Source organism: Osmia bicornis, chromosome 8 (genome assembly GCF_907164935.1).
Source record: "Osmia bicornis bicornis chromosome 8, iOsmBic2.1, whole genome shotgun sequence".
NCBI classification, from domain to species: Eukaryota; Metazoa; Arthropoda; class Insecta; order Hymenoptera; family Megachilidae; genus Osmia; species Osmia bicornis.
In genome coordinates, this window is record NC_060223.1 from 9,094,204 (window position 1) to 9,111,313 (window position 17,110).

At 37.3% G+C, this 17,110-nt stretch overlaps 5 protein-coding genes across 14 annotated transcripts in view; 2 read left to right on the forward strand and 3 right to left on the reverse strand.

The window, feature by feature from the left end:
* Positions 1-810: 810 nt before the first annotated feature.
* LOC114875297 lies at positions 811-1,800 on the forward strand. Its single transcript, XM_029185429.2, has 2 exons — positions 811-997; positions 1,226-1,800. The coding sequence occupies exons 1-2, from the start codon at positions 939-941 to the stop codon at positions 1,488-1,490; spliced, it is 324 nt and encodes a 107-aa protein (XP_029041262.1). The 5' UTR covers positions 811-938; the 3' UTR covers positions 1,491-1,800.
* Positions 1,743-5,622, reverse strand: LOC114875291 (apoptosis-inducing factor 3). 5 transcript variants are annotated; one of them, XM_046286921.1, is made up of 9 exons: positions 5,533-5,621; positions 4,945-5,002; positions 4,846-4,884; positions 3,517-3,809; positions 3,106-3,442; positions 2,690-3,040; positions 2,415-2,620; positions 2,081-2,297; positions 1,743-2,017 (listed from the first exon to the last, which is right to left on the reverse strand). In XM_046286921.1, the coding sequence occupies exons 4-9, from the start codon at positions 3,739-3,741 to the stop codon at positions 1,743-1,745; spliced, it is 1,611 nt and encodes a 536-aa protein (XP_046142877.1). In that variant the 5' UTR covers positions 3,742-3,809; positions 4,846-4,884; positions 4,945-5,002; positions 5,533-5,621. The 5 variants fall into 5 exon arrangements, with proteins under 5 accessions (XP_046142877.1, XP_029041252.2, XP_029041255.2 ...); XM_029185419.2 differs by having other exon boundaries at positions 4,846-5,002; XM_029185422.2 differs by lacking the exons at positions 4,846-4,884; positions 4,945-5,002 and having other exon boundaries at positions 5,533-5,622.
* Positions 5,623-5,717: 95 nt separating this feature from the next.
* On the forward strand, positions 5,718-9,684 carry LOC114875289 (GATOR complex protein WDR24). 2 transcript variants are annotated; one of them, XR_003789238.2, is made up of 13 exons: positions 5,718-6,121; positions 6,216-6,332; positions 6,443-6,665; positions 6,736-6,949; positions 7,037-7,285; positions 7,369-7,529; positions 7,616-7,799; positions 7,880-8,033; positions 8,137-8,260; positions 8,345-8,846; positions 8,923-9,084; positions 9,147-9,334; positions 9,476-9,684. XR_003789238.2 is itself a non-coding variant. In XM_029185414.2 (12 exons), the coding sequence occupies exons 1-12, from the start codon at positions 6,025-6,027 to the stop codon at positions 9,273-9,275; spliced, it is 2,316 nt and encodes a 771-aa protein (XP_029041247.1). In that variant the 5' UTR covers positions 5,718-6,024; the 3' UTR covers positions 9,276-9,684. The 2 variants fall into 2 exon arrangements, 1 of the variants encoding a protein (XP_029041247.1); XM_029185414.2 differs by having other exon boundaries at positions 9,147-9,684.
* Positions 9,415-12,486, reverse strand: LOC114875292 (aldehyde dehydrogenase, mitochondrial). Its single transcript, XM_029185423.2, has 8 exons — positions 12,196-12,486; positions 11,442-11,687; positions 11,112-11,358; positions 10,578-10,909; positions 10,378-10,515; positions 10,141-10,305; positions 9,902-10,059; positions 9,415-9,823 (listed from the first exon to the last, which is right to left on the reverse strand). Exons 1-8 carry the CDS (start codon positions 12,289-12,291, stop codon positions 9,676-9,678), a joined length of 1,530 nt encoding a protein of 509 aa, XP_029041256.1. The 5' UTR covers positions 12,292-12,486; the 3' UTR covers positions 9,415-9,675.
* Positions 12,487-12,842: 356 nt separating this feature from the next.
* Positions 12,843-17,110, reverse strand: part of LOC114875287 (gamma-aminobutyric acid type B receptor subunit 2) — a 63,110-nt gene continuing 58,842 nt past the window's right edge. For 4 of the 5 annotated variants that reach the window (XM_046286920.1, XM_029185412.2, XM_029185411.2 and 1 more), the window contains 6 exons: positions 16,910-17,092; positions 16,744-16,846; positions 16,480-16,645; positions 15,953-16,413; positions 15,463-15,873; positions 12,867-15,399 (listed from right to left, as the gene is read on the reverse strand). In XM_046286920.1, the coding sequence (XP_046142876.1) occupies positions 14,861-15,399; positions 15,463-15,873; positions 15,953-16,413; positions 16,480-16,645; positions 16,744-16,846; positions 16,910-17,092 (1,863 nt within the window). In that variant the 3' untranslated portion in view covers positions 12,867-14,860. Of the gene's footprint in view, positions 15,400-15,462; positions 15,874-15,952; positions 16,414-16,479; positions 16,646-16,743; positions 16,847-16,909; positions 17,093-17,110 lie in introns of all 5 variants that reach the window. The other variant, XM_029185413.2, reaches the window with a different exon arrangement.

The window sequence follows — 17,110 nt, forward strand, 5'->3', positions numbered from 1 at the left end:
GTTGCAGACACGTGCCAAACGGATGAAACTTCGAGACGACTGTTGCACGCTACCACACTCCGTGCATTGCACCCTACAACGATAAACCTGATTGGTCGAAATGGAAGGACGCCATAATAGACGACCAATCACAGCCATTGATAGAAGTTTCGAAATTGTAATGCTAATCGTAATGGAATCGTTCATACAATAAATATCAGCGAAAAAATCGAATAATGTACTTTTTTTAGCAACACCCGTCTTGTATTATATTTTATGTTATTGTAATTATGTAATAAATAAAGGGGAATTTAGCTTTAATAACACTTTCCTATGGCGTGATTTTGATACGAAATATTTAAGAACATATTATTTCAGATATAAATTTTGACGCTTATGTGCAATGTATGCATAAGCGAAATGTTAATATGTACAAAAATTATAATCAAACTAAATTTGTGGTCTGTTTTACCTTTCTGACGTCTTTTGCGAGTGAAAAATCCACGAAATCGTAGAACACACTATTTTTCTAAACGAAAGCTTGTACATACACCATCCCCTGAGTGCTCGTTTTGCTCTATCCGATCCAAAGAATGGCGTGCTGATCTCTATTTGAACATTCGATTCGCAAAAATGTTTATATTACGAATAAATTAATGCAGGTGAGTCCGATCGGCCTTTTTCTTGACCCTGGACAGACAGCAATTTCAATAGTTTATAACTTGTTGACGATTTGGGTAAAATACGGACCAGCGCGCCATTCTTTAGGGCCTCCTGAACACGTCCATCAAATTTCTTTGCAATCTCTTGAGTAGGAATGAAAAATGGTGTGTTCTACGTTCTAGGGATTTTTCTAGGGACTGTCGGTAAAGTTTTCAACGCTAGCATCAACGAAACATCTTTTTCGTACAAATACGGTAATTTTATGAGAAAAATACAAGAATAAAGTTATACTTAAGATGCGTCTTACAAGTATATTGCTTTACAAAGTTCATAATATTCCATATCGATTCCGAGGGTACGTATAAATAATTTTTGCATTCTATTGAAATTAAAAGGTTAAGTTCAGTCTTTTAATACTTATACTTTTATAACTAACGGTGCAACGATAGATTAGTTAAAGCAATGTTGTTATTGTAACAAGATTTTTATTTCTGAAGACTTTTGTTCTTGTTTTCGTGAATTCAAATTATATCACAGAATTATAAACAACACGATTGATATGCACGTATCGTATTCACTACAGGAAGCATGGGAAAATTAAAAAGCCTACTTTTAAGGATATAATACTATTTAAACAAGATATTGAGAGAGAAGAACAAAATATGTTGTTACTAAGACATCCGTATTTAACTAGCGAACAGACCCACGGTCATATGAAAGAAGTTACATTACAAAAAAGGATTGATTTTATAACTGAAAAGCGTGAAGCACTAAATCAAAAGTTTAACAAAGAAATTACAATCGCAGATCGATTAAACCATTTGAAAGTACGGGAAGCCTGGGATTAAGGTTTTCATTATAGTTGCAATAATAGGTTTTATTAAAATTGATTAATATGATTAATATTGTAGTCTCTTGTTGTAAAAGTTCCAAAAGATAAATAAGAAACTGTATTTGTCTATCATTCATGTTAATCAAAGTTTCAATGTATAGCAGACATTTTTTTTATTTATTGCACATGTGAAGTTATATGAAAATATAATAAAAATATAATTGTAATATCAAAATAATAAAGCCGAGACAGATAAATGCTTGTTCCCTTAAACACTTTCAACTTGTAGACTTGTTGTAGATTCAATTTGAAAACGATTTAACAGATCTTTTGGTTTGTTTTTGATCCAACTAAGTGGATTTTTCATAATTTCACCTTCCGTCAACGACTTTCCTTCATGAAGCAAATTTGCAAAATATGCTACAATAGGATCTGCTCCAGTACTACTCATTGCGATAATCTTATTATCCTTAATGTAATATGCAAAAAATTCCAAATTCTCCAGAGAACCATAAATTTTGATTTTATCAGGCTTTCCATATCCTAAATTCATAATATTAATGAATATGCGACTCATGGCCCCTATAGAAAAAAGAGAAAACGTACCTGCGTATCTGTAACTTTTCCCGAAAAGCGTTGTCCAGAAAAATGGTACGGCATTTAATACTGTATTTTTACCACATATATTTAATGCTGCTATTTTTCCATGATAATGTGCCAATGAATAATGACCTATTGCTGCTAAATAATCATCCGAACCAAATAATGGTGCATACGCTATGTCACCACCAGCATATATGTTTTCCACGTTTGTTTTTAAATACTAGAATCATATACCTAATATTACTCTCTTAAACTTAACATTTGCGCTGCTTATCATTGCGCACTACATCAAAGAAATTTAGGAAAGCCTACTTTACGCGATACCGTACATACATACCTTATCTACTTTTATGCTTCCATCTTGTAACATTTCAACAGAAGAATCTTTTATCCAATCTGTATAAAATGTAGAACCAATTCCAATGATGACTACATCGGCAGGAAGGGCAGTGCCATCGGTAAGAATCGCTGTACCTACAGTATCTGCTGCTTTCTCTTTCGCAACAAATCGTTCGATGTTGCTATTAAATATAAATTTAACACCTTGAACGAAAGATTTCATTATTTTCGATTCAATTTGCTACGACTCTCGATCTTGTAATTTGATAATACCTTTATTCTCAAATTCTTGTTTAATTCTGTTGCCAATCTCTGATCCAAAAATTGGCTCTAAAGGTATTGTGCTTCTTCCTAGAATGGTAACTGACGCACATTTATCTATACAGTAAGCAGCAGCTTCCATACCAATGAAGCCTAATCCAAGTATCACAACATGTTTATCAGGCAACAGCTTGGAATGTACAGCCTGAGAATCCGTGAAATTTCTCAACACATAAATGTTGGATAAATTAACACCAGGTGTATCAGGTAACCTAGGCTTACTTCCAGTACAAACGAATAAATAATTATATGTTAATTTCTCATTATTACTCAAATGAACAATGCTTTCATTTGTGTTTAGCCCTGTAATAAATTACGCGATAAAATTTAATTCAATGATATAACAAAAGATAACAATTTGCAATTACCTGTGGCCTCTATGCCCAGTTTTATTTGAATGTTGTGATCATTATAAAATGATCGTGGTCTTAAAGCTGCTTTTTCAACATCAAAATCCAAAACTTTGGATACCTTCACTCTGTCATAAGGAACTGTATTTTCTTTACAAATCATAATAATATTTCCCGTAAAATCTTCTTGGCGTAAGCTTTCGGCACAAGTTGCCGCTGCGGGTCCACCTCCGACAATTACAACGGTAGTTTGATTATTAGAATCTTGTTCACACATCTTTTTTACACGTCTATTGAGTTCCAAGTCTTTACGTCTTGCTTTTACACGTACAAGTCCACTATCATCTACATTCACCTATTTAATTGAATCAAATGTTGTGATTATACAATACCAGGTACTGTTTTGTATCAAACCCATTGTTAAAATACCTGATAACAAGGCAAAGAATCCAATCCTGGATAGTCTTCTATATCTCCTGTTTTAATATTAAAACAGGCACCATGCCATGGACACCTTATTCTTCCATCTCCCAATGCTCCTGTGTGAAGCAAAGCTCCATAATGGGTACATTTTGTACCAATAGCATGTAGCTCTCCTTTTTGTTTAACTAATAATACCTTTCCTCCACTTTCTCCAAGTGGTACTAATTTCATCTCATTTTCTTTGATATCCGTTTCCTTGCATACCACATCTTCAACATAATCATATTTTGCTGGTTTACCTACACAAATGTAAATTATTTGGATTACATTTCAATATTTAATTCAAATAATTTTAGTACAACTTAAATGTTACAGATTCCATGTTATTTACAAAATCTATAAAAAATTCCTGAAATATGTTTTTCAGGAAAAAAATGATCTAGGAAAGTACTAGATACATAATAATGATCATATAGTGCAGTAAATCAGATCACTGGTACGTGCAAGTGGAAAGCTATTGACTCACAACTACAACAACATTTGGAACTATTATATTTTCGTGTAATATCTTCCTTTTGTTTGTTACACTCACTGCAAATATGAATCTTCTTTTCAGATTTTAATTGTGACATTCTCTCGCCGTATATCTTTAAACGAATATTAATAATTGTATTATAAGCACGACGAGTAAATTGTCTTACAGCGTATAAATACATCTTGTTTATTTAATTATTACGGGTACTTATAACTATTCATTATCATAATCATTATCATTATTATTATTACTAAAAGGACCTCATTCTGAAATTTTTTCAATAATCGTTCTGATATTGCTACATATGAAGGTTACGAATACATACGTACATGCGTAAAGATTTTTATGTAAAGAATTTAATTAAACGTTTATATTTCCTCATAAATCTCATTCGGCTATATGTGCTACATATGTGGATAAAGAAAACACATGCATTATCAGATAAAACGTAAATATAAAAGAAAAACTGGTTTCCACATATCACGTGATACTGCACGTACAATCAAAGAATGTAAAAATCGATCGGGGAAACACCTATGTACTATATATGAAAAGAAGATCGACGCAGTTTTTTTGTAACAATTTTATATTTAAACGTTTATACGTATAAAATCAATGCGTATAAGTTAATATTATAATATTTTAGTTTACTGAAACAAATTTGTATAGAAAATTTTGTACTTTCCTTATCTTTTAATACAATATTGAGTATAAGAACTTGAACGTTATCGATATTTTTTTAATCGTATATTTGTATTACAAGATAGTATTATATACAATTATTAACATATAATTCGCACCTGCGTTCAACGATTTTCCTGGTGTGATTTTAGAACTTCCTGGAAGAAGTCCTTTACAATTATTTGCACCCATTTTTATGTTCAAGCAATGTTACTTACGGGTGATACTTCAAATGTATTATCACGATATCTATGAATCAACTTGCTACCTTGATTTCTACAAACACTTACAATTACATCTCTAAAGATTGTTTAAGCTTTGACAAGTAACCTTGAATTGCTTGTAGCAAAATGATTTGAACTTTCACTTTTTTAAAATAAAATAGTTATCATGATTTTACTGTCTATTAGTTAACATTTACTTAAATAATTACTTTAAAATATTAAATTCCATGAAGTTAATCGATTTATATAAAGATCTATTTCAAATCAAATATCATTAATACTTTGTTTTTCAAACTAACTCTGATGTGATTCAAATGAAACCATATTTTGTTATTAATTGTATTTTAAATAATTAATCAAAAAATTTGATAATTGCACAATATCATACTACACGCATTATATGTATGATCAATCACTGTTCCAAATTATTTATAAAAATAGCACCGTATAAATCTATTCATTGATCTTGACAGATGAAACTGTAGATTTAAAAGAGTTTTAAATATTTTATTTGATATAATTTACAAAGCATTAATTGCTACAATAAAAAACTACAGCCATTTTTCAATTCATGTAACTCACTCGTAAATATAATTACAACTTGTTGCTGCAACAATTCAAATTGTATGTTACAAGTAATACTTTAAACGAAGAATTAAAATCGATTCCATATGCAACGATAATATATACACTTGAGTAAATTGCACAACGTAGATGGCGCTTCGATTATTAACAACAATAATATGTTTTATTAACGTTGTTTTCTCAACATTATACGGCTATGCAGTGCAATTTTCATTTAATAATGTATTTCCTGCATTCTTTTTTAGTTTCGAAAATCATTGAAAGCAATAATTAATGGTTTGTCCCTACATAAAAACGTACCTTGAACTGATGTTCGTTTGTTTTGTGTATTGAAATAGTCAGATTGTTTTATAGTCTACGAAAGAATCCTATTTGTAAAGCAATGTTTAAATAAAGATTAACATTATTTGTATATATATATATGTCATCTGTAATTGATAAACTTGGAATTACTGTATTATAACCGGTTATGATTAAGAAAATTCCGAAATGATTTCCAAAACTGTGTGCATTACACAGGAAGGTCCAGCAAATGCATTAGCACTTAACAAAGATAATAGTCAAGTTGTTATAGCTGGACGTAATGGTAAATTACTTGTTTATATAAAATTAATTTTTTACATGTATAATATTAACGTGTAATCGATGATTATTAAGTAATATGTTATTTTGGATTACAGTTTTCAAAATATTTACATTGTTAGAAGATAGATTTGAAGAAGCTTGTAATTTGCGAGTTGGAAAGAATTTGAATTTAAATTTTTCTTGCAATGATGTTGCTTGGAATCTCATTGATGGTAAATTTTATGACTTTAATTTTTATAATTAGACAATATAACTAAGTAGATGAAAGTTAAAATGGTATGCTATGCATTTGGGAATGATTCATAATATTTGTATTCTTTAGATCATATATTAGCAACAGCTGCTACAAATGGTGCAGTAGTAGTTTGGAATTTGAATAAGGCATCTAGGTCCAAGCAAGAACATGTTTTTATTGATCACAAAAGAACAGTAAACAAAGTAAGTTTTCATATGACAGAACCTATGTGGCTAATATCTGGTTCTCAAGATGGTACTATGAAATGTTTTGATTTAAGAATAAAAGAAGCCACTAGAACTTTTTATAGGTAAGCATTTTAAATCCTTTTATTTAATGTTTATTTGTTAAGACTAATTGAGAAATTTTGTTAATTCCAGTAACACAGAATCGGTACGCGATGTACAGTTCTGTCCACATTCACCGCATACTTTTGCTGCTGTTTCTGAAAATGGCCATGTACAACAATGGGACTTACGTAAACCGGACAGGTACTTTCAACATTTTACTGCTCATAGCGGTCCCATATTTGCTTGTGATTGGCATCCTGAAACTACCTGGCTTGCAACTGCTTCCAGAGATAAAACTATTAAGGTTTAATCATTATTTTATACTTCAAAAGTTTATGAACAGATGATACTTTGAATGAAACAGGTGAATGCAGTTTTTTATAATACATAGGTTTGGGACTTATTAGGTAAGCCTAGTTGCGATTACGTTATACATACGATAGCATCGGTAGGTCGAATTAAATGGAGACCGCAAAGAAAGTACCATATATCCAGCTGTGCTCTTGTCGTGGATTGCAGTATAAACGTATGGGATATCCGCAGACCGTATATACCTTTTGCAAGTTTTAATGAACACAAAGATGTTCCAACTGGTGTAGCATGGAGAGGCAGTCCTCACTCCTTCTTATCGACTAGCAGGGTAATATCGTGTAATAGATCTTTGTTCGATATAAAACGGTATTTCTGTCATTGTGAAACATTAATGAAAAATTATTCATGCAGGATTGTACATTATATCATCACGTGTTCAAAGATGCTACTAGACCAGCAAGTAAAGCAAATCCACAAGGTATTGCATTGAATCCAAAAGGAGATATCGCGTACGCGTGTAAAGTAAATGTTCATGTTCAAACGACGATGAAACAATTGACTAACATAATGAGGTTAATAAACTTGCTATATAAACAGGAAAAATTGTGTTAGAGATATCAAACTAAAACATTGAAATTTAGTCGACGATTATTTATAGGAAAACACCAGCGACAAACGATACTTTTTGTATAGCATCGAGTGTTATGCATAGATTTTCCATAAACATGCCACGAGAACCAAAGTGGTTTAAAGCTTGCGCTGAGGGTTACTTACTTTCTGGGAGATTAAATGACATTTGTGATCATAATGCTACTGTTGCTAGAAATGCCGGTAGAAATGATGTAAATGGTTTTTCAATTATCTTATACAATACGTTTATAGCTGTTCAAATTGTCACTAATAGAAATATAATTTTAACTAGATTAGTACAGTATGGAGTATCATAAAAACTTTGTATGCGAATCCTATGGGTTCTATTTTAAAAACACCCCCAACTGCTTCTAAAGAAGATATAGTGAATACATTAAATTTAGCACAGATCACAATAGCACCCGGTATGGATCAGTCAAGCGCAGGTAAACGAAATAGTATCGTTTGAAGTATCGAGAGTAACTCTTCGATACGATATAAATTTAACGAACTGTTTAATGATTTTCACGTTATTATTTTTCTTCCAAGGTCACGAAAACGATGTAAAATCCTTACAAGGAGAAGTAACCGGTGCAACTAGCGGAGGCGATGATGAGACCGAGACGGACGAAACACCGGAAAATCAACATTCTATAGGGTCAATGTTACCTAGGTAGTGTTGTAACTAACTTAGCAATGTAGCATGTTGAACATATTTGATGGTATTCACATTATTGTTTTCGTGAAAAATATCCAGTTACAAACGAGCATTTATTGATCACAAAGGACCGTCTAAGGGTGACTTTTTATTTGGAGAAAGCGAATTCGAACCGATGACAATGGAATACACTTCTAGTTATATGCATAATATAATGGCCAACGATAACGATTGGACGTTATCTAAGGAAGCTTTTCCATTGCGACACGAAATAAAAGATAGATCTCCACCGCCAGAACAATTCCCTAATCATCCACCGGATATTAACGAAGATTGCGCTTCGTTAATGATCGAGGATCAACCGAGCCAATTAATTGTTTCGAATATCCCTAAACCACAATTTTGGGATCCTACGAACTTAATTGAAGAAGCTTTAAAACACCACGCGGCTCTCAGGGATATACAGACTTCTGCATCGATCCTAATCGCGCTAGGAGAGAAACGAAAAGGCTTGAATATTGAAACTGCTGTCCAAGAACATTGGATACTGGAGTATTTAGATATGCTTGCGAGGTTTAAGCTGTGGAACGTTGCTACACAGGTTAGCGCGATAAAGCTTTAATTAATTATACATACACTTATTTTTCACAATGATAGACATTCTTGTATATCGACAGATAATTCAGTCGGTCTGGATTCCATCTGTATCACAGTTGAATCAGCAATCGACGGTAATACACGCTTGTTGTTTAACTTGTACAAAGCCATTGCAAAGGGCAGCGTGGTTCTGTGATCGATGCCATTCCTCTCACCATGCACTCTGTTCTGTTTGTCATCAGGTGAGACATTCGAGGTACTTTTTTTTTTACACCTGATCATCGTATTTTGCTTTTGGTTACAGGTTGTTCGAGGGATATACGTGTGGTGTCAAGGATGTACGCACGGAGGTCATGTTGTTCACATGAACGAGTGGTTTAGCTGTAATCGACAATGCCCAACGGGTTGTGGTCACATGTGCGAGTATACTTAAAAATTTATGGCAAAGATCACGATGTTTTACTGTTCTGAGCTTCGCTCGTATTTCTCAAGGTTTGTAAAATTTATGACTGTAGAAACTTGATTTATGAGTGACCGAATCAGAAGGGGGATTAAATTATTTATTGACTATATTTTTGTAATTTATAGAGTAAGACCTGTAATTCTAAGGTATTACATGTTTTCTTCTTGCAGTACAAATTTTACAAAAATATATGTAAACATTAGCAAACAGTGTAGTTCTTCTTAAGAGCCAGTAACAAAAGGCATACGCAGATCGACGTTATATCACTTCCGTTTCTCGGTTGTAATGTACCGAGAAAATTTTCAAAAACTATTAAAATGTACGAATACTTATCACAGGAAGGATCGAAAAAAGTTAATAGAAAAATTGTTTAACTATTCTTCTTATTAAGTTTGACTATCACACTCTTAACCTCGGTATACGCTCGAAGACCGTATTCACCGAGTTCTCTTCCGAGTCCCGACATCTTGTAACCACCAAATGGCACTTGAGGCGTTAAAACGTTGTACGTGTTAACCCTGGAACATGTTACAAAAGGTAAAAGAGTATAAATAATCGTTACAAATTTAAGAATTCATTTCTCGAATGTATCGTACCATACGGTGCCTGCGTGGAGTCCTTGAACCACGTAATTTGCCTTGTCAATGTCTTTTGTGAAAACCGCAGCGGCTAATCCATAATCGGTAGCGTTGGCGCGGTTAATAACTTCATCCAAGCTGCTGAATTTCAGAATCTGTTGCACCGGTCCAAAGATCTGTAATGGAAATCATAATAATTTCCTGTTTAGAGTTGTTGGGGCAGCCATGAAATTTCTAAAGGATTCATTTGTATTCACCTCTTCTTTGGCAATGGTCATATTATCGGTAACATCGGCGAATACCGTAGGCGCTACGAAGTAACCTTTATCACCAACCCGTTCACCACCGGAAACTAATTTTGCTCCTTCTTTCTGGCCACTTTGTATCATGGACATAATTTTTTTTGTTTGCTCATCGTCGATCTGTTACAGTGAATGGAGTGTGTTAACGATAGAATTATAATCGTTTAAAACGAGCAACTAGATATACAATACCTGTGGACCTTGCTCTACGTTTGGATCGAATGGATCACCGACGACCCTGGATTTAGCACGCGCAGCGCTTCTTTCTACAAACTCGTCGTAGATGCTATCTTCAACGAAAGTTCTAGAACCAGCGCAACAGCACTGACCCTAAAGCAAAAACATTAGAAAATGTTAGAGAATGTACGATATCAAAGATTGTAAGTCATTACCATATTATAGAATAGACCAAAGTGAGCCGTTTCCACGGCATGGTCCATATCAGCGTCCCCGAAGATGATGTTAGGAGATTTTCCACCAAGTTCTAACGTGGTTCTCTTCAGATTATCGATTGAGTTTCTCTGTATAATTTTGCCGACTTCGGTCGAGCCAGTGAATGCAATTTTATTCACTAAATTGTGAGCGACTAGAGCAGCTCCGGTTTTGCCGTAACCGGGTACAACGTTCACCACTCCGTCAGGAAATCCAGCTTCCTTGGTTAGCTGAGCCACGTACAAAGCCGTTAAAGGTGTCTGTTCCGCTGGCTTCAAAACGATAACGTTTCCTACAACAAGCATTGGTAATAAATTAAAACGAACTCAAACGTTATCCGCGTTTATCATTCGTTTATGAATATTAATGCAAGATTATCCAAGGTTTACTAAAAGTTTATGAAACTATTAGAACATACTAAAGGCAAATAAGTATTGATAATTCAATTATCATTTATGCACAGGTCAATGAATTGGTTATTAATTAGAACGCACCGGTAGCTAAAGCGGGCCCTAACTTCCAAGCCATCATTAGGAGTGGAAAATTCCATGGTATAATTTGTCCACAAACGCCAACTGGTTCGTGACGAGTATAGGCATGGTATGGTCCATCTATGGGGATCACTTGTCCGCCACCTTTATCTGCCCATCCAGCGTAATACCTCAGAGTAGATATGCTCGAGGCTACATCGAATCCGTATGCGGCGGAATAGGGTTTTCCATTGTCCAACGTTTCTAATGACTGAACGTGCAATAAATCTCTGATTATCTTGAAAGTTATCGCGATTGTTAGAAAAGGAGGAAAAAACACGGCCGCATTCTTACCGCAAGATAAGTGCGATCACGTTCGATTAGGTCGGCCAATTTGTTCAAGAGCACACCACGCTGAGAAGCATCCATGGTTCTCCATGGCGAATTCAATTTAAAAGCTTTTGCTGCTGCTTTTACCGCTACATCGATATCCGCTGCGTCACCTTCTTGCACTTCCGCTATCGTTTCGGCGGTCGCAGGATTTACCGTGGGGAACGTTTTCCCCGACTTTGATCGGTGCCATTCGTTATCGATGAAAATCTGAAACGTTTGTTCAAAACTTAAGCTCATAAGCCCACGATATGCATAATGAAATTTCCTGCTAATTCCGGCCATCTGCGACCGTTATTATGTAAAAGAATGTAAATAACACGTGTATGGAAGTTGATATACTAAAAATAGATAACGACAGAGAAGGTTGTATCGATAGCCTTTCTCTGTTAATAATATACATAAGATAAGACAATATTTCTTGATGGAAAGTTATAGTTTTGATATTTTTTTAATTTTAGAAAAATTTTTAACGCGAAGCGACAAAAATTTAACCATATTTGGTTTCGAGAGGACAGTTTCATAAGTAAATACTACCGTATATGTACATATTCCTTGTTCGATTCGAAACAAACATGCATGGTAAAAAGAATAGGGAGTTAAAAAATCTTTCTTCAATATAGGAACTCTCTTCAGTGTTTTGGGTGCCTAGTTTCAATCAGCTCGAAGAATAATTCCATTTATCTGTGTTTCATATTTATAGGAAAGTATCGCTTACCCCGGTATATAAAATCGATGGATTTTTGTCGGGCTGCACTTTAGCCGCGGTGGAGTAGTACCGTGGCAACTGTACCTTTCGTAACAATCGCAACATTGTTATTCTTTAATTAGATGTTACTTTACCAACAAGTCGTACCCTACAGTTGTGTCGCTCACGTTAGCCGAAACATTACTGCTTCTTCGCCTGGCTTGATGAACATCACCGGTTGGTCGTCGGTAATCTTGAATGGCGGCTCTACGTGTTCATGCGCGACAATTCACACATATGCACACCCCGTGTATACGTGTACTTTAATCTCCCCTAAAGAACATACTGGTACGGTTATAAATAAGAATTTAAGAGAAAGGAAAATATATGTACATATGTAACATTGTATCAAAGTTACTAAACTGGTTTCGACCCACGTAGATTTGATCCCACTCCGTGCATTGCGTAAAACGTAACGTGGGTGATACATATGTATATGTACCTACACGAAGCGTACACATGTGTTTGGAAAACCGCACGTATAGATAGAGAAGCGTCGGGGAAGACGATCTTTTGTTACAAACGCTCTCGCGTTTCGACTTCGATATTTAACACGTGGTGGCAGGATACCTCTTGTCCTCGTTAAACAAGGAATCCAGCTATTAGTATCAAATCGTTAATTTATTAAACTCTATTAACTTTACATTAACAGGAAATCGTGTTGTACTGCGTCGAACGTAGAACGAACATCAAATCTTACAATTACAATGATTTTGTAATTGTTTGGAAAATGCAACTGTACCTCTTTGTACCATTTACGATAGCGTGTACGTACGTTTCCGACCCCCTTTTCGTTAATTCAAATGAATCCATTTGTAATTTTACGACTTGTTATACAATTACATTGGCGAACATAATTTCAATGCCGTTTAAAGCAACCGGCGAGCACGTGTAATTGTTTCGGAGAAATGTTCACAATTGTAACGACGTTACGAGCAGTGAGATCTTTACGTTTAAAATGGTAAAGAGTTAAAAATGGTAAAACGAATGAACCAACTTTATTGATAAAATTTAATATAATTGACCTGTTAGTATCGACCCTTAGTTGTTATAAATTATAGAAATTTGTCAAGGTTCGTGTGAAATTTTTTTTTTTTTTTTTTTCGTGCTTCACGAGGCTCGCGAACGACTAACTATTAATAACACGCATACGTGTACGATACACGGATACAAAGACAAGTATTGCTTCGGAAATACAAAACGAAGGGAATACCAGTGCGATGCCGCGAACGATCCATTCTGATCGTTTGACGAGAAAACAACGGGTAAATTCATATTTTTTTTTTTTTTTTACACGACAAACGCCTATTTTTTTTTTACCTGTAAACATGACATTTATTTCGAGAGTTATGTACAAGACTCGCGTAACCACACAATTAAAGATCCTGTAACGAGCATTAGGCTCTCAGATAGTAGTACGCTTTTCTAAACATCCGGACGCCTTTTCGACCTCGTAGTATTAATCGTAGGCTTCTCGATCGTCGTTAGAAAATGAAAATGCACACACGAAACGAAATGGATTGTAATATTTTTTATCGATTCTCTTCGCTAGACATGCAATTCACATTCAAAATTTTCATCGCCGATCCATCACGATCAGATCGAAACAGATAACTTACTTACACGGTTAACAAAGAGAAGCCGGCCATTTACGGTGAAAAAAGCGAGTATAGTTTTAGGCGATAGGAAGGGAATCGTTTGAAAAATCACCTTTATTTCCACTTCACTTTTCAAACTGTCTCGAAGAACGATTACGATCCTTTTTAACTGATCGAGGAATAAGAAAAAGAAAAAAAAAGAAACAAAACGTTTCAATCTTTGAATTGTGCATCTATGCTTCGAATTGCTAAACAGCGATCGTACGAATATTTTATAGGCTATGAAATTATTTAAAAGGATGTTTACGCTTATAGTGACAGAGGATTACATTAGATGCGTACGCTATACACCTTCCTAAGTTTGCTTTCGATACAGACTATCTTTTCGTCGAGTTTCTTTTGTGGGATCGATGCAACGTTTCTCTTCTCGTTTCCGTTATTTATTATATAAAAAAAAAAAAATCAGAAGTCAATTGTTGTTTCATTCACGATCGAGCGAGGAACGAGAGAAATGAAAATGGCGAAAGTTTGAAAGAAAAAGTAAAAACGGTATTTCGTCGGAAACGTATAATCGTTTTCGAGTAGAATAACGTTCGTTAGTAGTTTCAGCAAGGAAAACTCTCGAGTATCTCACGAGGCCGGCATCCTCGTTCAGTCTCGTATGTATCTCTTTTCGTACGTACGAGCACGTGTTAGATTAAAAGTTCGATTATATAAAAAATGTTCTGTTTATTTCCAAGAGATCTCGTTGGAAAGTTTCCTGGTACGCGTGGAAATCCGTTTGTATACGATGCCTAGGTGGGAAAGGGGAAGAGGAAACTGTTCGCGGTTTACAAACGAAGGAGCGTGTCGCTATACGATCAGGATAATCGATAAAAGAAACGAGGAGCAAAAAAAAAAAATAGGAAAAGGAGAAGGAAAGGTAATTGTAAACGGTTGAATCCGTTCCACGAGAGACGGTTAGAGCCCGGTAGAGAGAAAGAGAGAGAACGGTTCGTTTATTCGCGTGAAATTGAAAACTAATTGCCGGAAGATCGTTAAAGATATTCAACGATGTCGCATTTTATCGATATATTCGGACAGCTGGCTACGCTGGCACCGTATCCGCCCCTCGACGTGCTCTTGTGCCTCTCGGTCAGCAGTTTCTGAAATATCGGCAGGATCGCTAGATCCAGCAATTCACCGTCCGACACGGCACTGTACATCTTGGATACGTTCACCGTCGAACCGCCGACCACGTCCGAGCTGGTTGCCACCGAACCCCCGACACCGCCGCCGTTCGCTTTTCCACCCCCAATTCCGCCACCACCGACGCCACCGCCTCCGCCCCGTGGATTCGCGCTCGCGAATTTGCTATTGTGAATTGTGGCCACGTTCGGGGTGCTCTGCACGTACTCCAACCGGGCCTGTTGCCGAAGCTTCGATTCGGTGTGCCTGCACTCCCGTATTCGACGTGCCACGCGATGAGGGCACTCGATCACCGGGTGTCCCTCGCTTCGCAGACGGAGACACTTTTCCCTCGATCGTTCCGACACTGATCGCTGAATGATCGTCGACATGGATTCCTCGTACTTTTCTGTAAACACGTCGATCGATGTTTAGAAGCGATCCTCGCCTAAGATCGGCATTGAATACTCACCGGTGTCGGAGCAACTGGCGTTCACCATCGCCGGTACGCTCGGAGAACTGGCGTTCTGAGAATCGTAGTGTTTCTTCTGTCTCCTCGAGGGTGGCGGCGTCTCGGCCGAGCCGTTGAACATGGCGTGAGAATGCCCTCGTCCACCGTGTTTCTCGCACCGATAACCGGCACCGGTCAACAACGCGAGTCTGTGACCGCAACCACCGATCACGTACGACTTGTCGAAGGAACCGAGAGAGATCTCCGTCGCCTCGGACTTGGACACGTTCTCCGTGGAAATGTAACTGATGGAGTTGACTGGCACGCTGGTTCTTCGACTTTGGAACAGCTCGTGATGAGAATGAGCCATTCCGTTGTTCTTCACGGATGATCTTCTTTTGAGCGATTGATGAGAGGAGGCGTTCGCTGTAACTGATTCGACGAAAGAGATTGACCGGGATTCGAACCGAGAAATCGAGGGAAGATCGATAAGATGGAGGAAACGACTCACCGGCATGCCGATGCTTGGGCACGAATTGCAACGGGGGCGGTAAAATCGCTTGCTCGAGGTAGTTTTGCTCGTGAAGTTCGCCGAACGAGACGTTCTTCGCTGGCGGAGGTGTCGGAAGTCTGGACCTACGATCGTCTTTGCATCTGATCGGTTTACCGTGGCGTGGAATCTCCGTCTCTTCGAGGACAACAGCGTCACCCTCCTCGACGATCTCCGGGACGAACTCGACGTTCGTTTTTCCGTCTGGTCGCGAGTCTGGGCTTCTCTCGATAAGAGGTTCGCTCTCCTTTCCGGAAGCACCGGAACGGCTTCTTCTTCGTCCCGAATCGTCCGCCGCGTGCTTGAGAACCGGCTGCGGTACCGATAAGTTCTCTTCCTTTCCTCCATCCGTCTGCGGGACCAATGGAACTCGTTCGCTGTCGATCGCGATCGCCGGTACCTTCGAGAAGGACGTCTTCTTTCTGAGAAACAACGCGAACGAGTAAGTACTTGAGATGCTGATGATCGTGGGTAGTTCTCGTACGTACTTGGCGACGTGCGGCTCGCTGATGGTCGTGGCCGTGGCCGTGGTCACGGTCGTGGTCGCTGTTGTGGTCGTGTTCGTGTAGTCACCTTCCGGTTGAGAGATAGTAGTTGAATTGAGACTGCACATCGACATTGAGATATCCGTTGTTTCCGTGGTCACGGACAGACCTGCGATAAAAACGTGAAAGCAACGACCGTCGACTGGGTCGGTACAACTTATTTGATCTACTTCGATTTTACGCTCCGTGGCCGATGTTATACGTTACCCTCTCGTTTAATCGTCGTACCCTCTTGCCGTGGGACCGTCAGCCTGTCCATCGCCTCCTCCGTGTTAGTCGTCGTTTGATCGTCGAGTCTTCTTAGAAACGCCTGTAACGCATCGATCGATACATCCTACGCGTTCTTATCCTCGAAGTAAAACGAGGAGTTTACCTGAAGTTCCGAATCTTTTTCCATAAGTTGCGAACGAAACTTTTGATTCGCCAGCGTAGCTTCTTTCAAACGTTCCTCCAGCTCGCTGACGCTCGAGTCCCGTCGCGTCTTCGACATTGGTCGCAGAGTGGCTCTGATACGTTTGTCTATCGCGCCTTGAGGATTTCTTCGTAGTTCTATGAGCTGACGTGGAAAACAAGC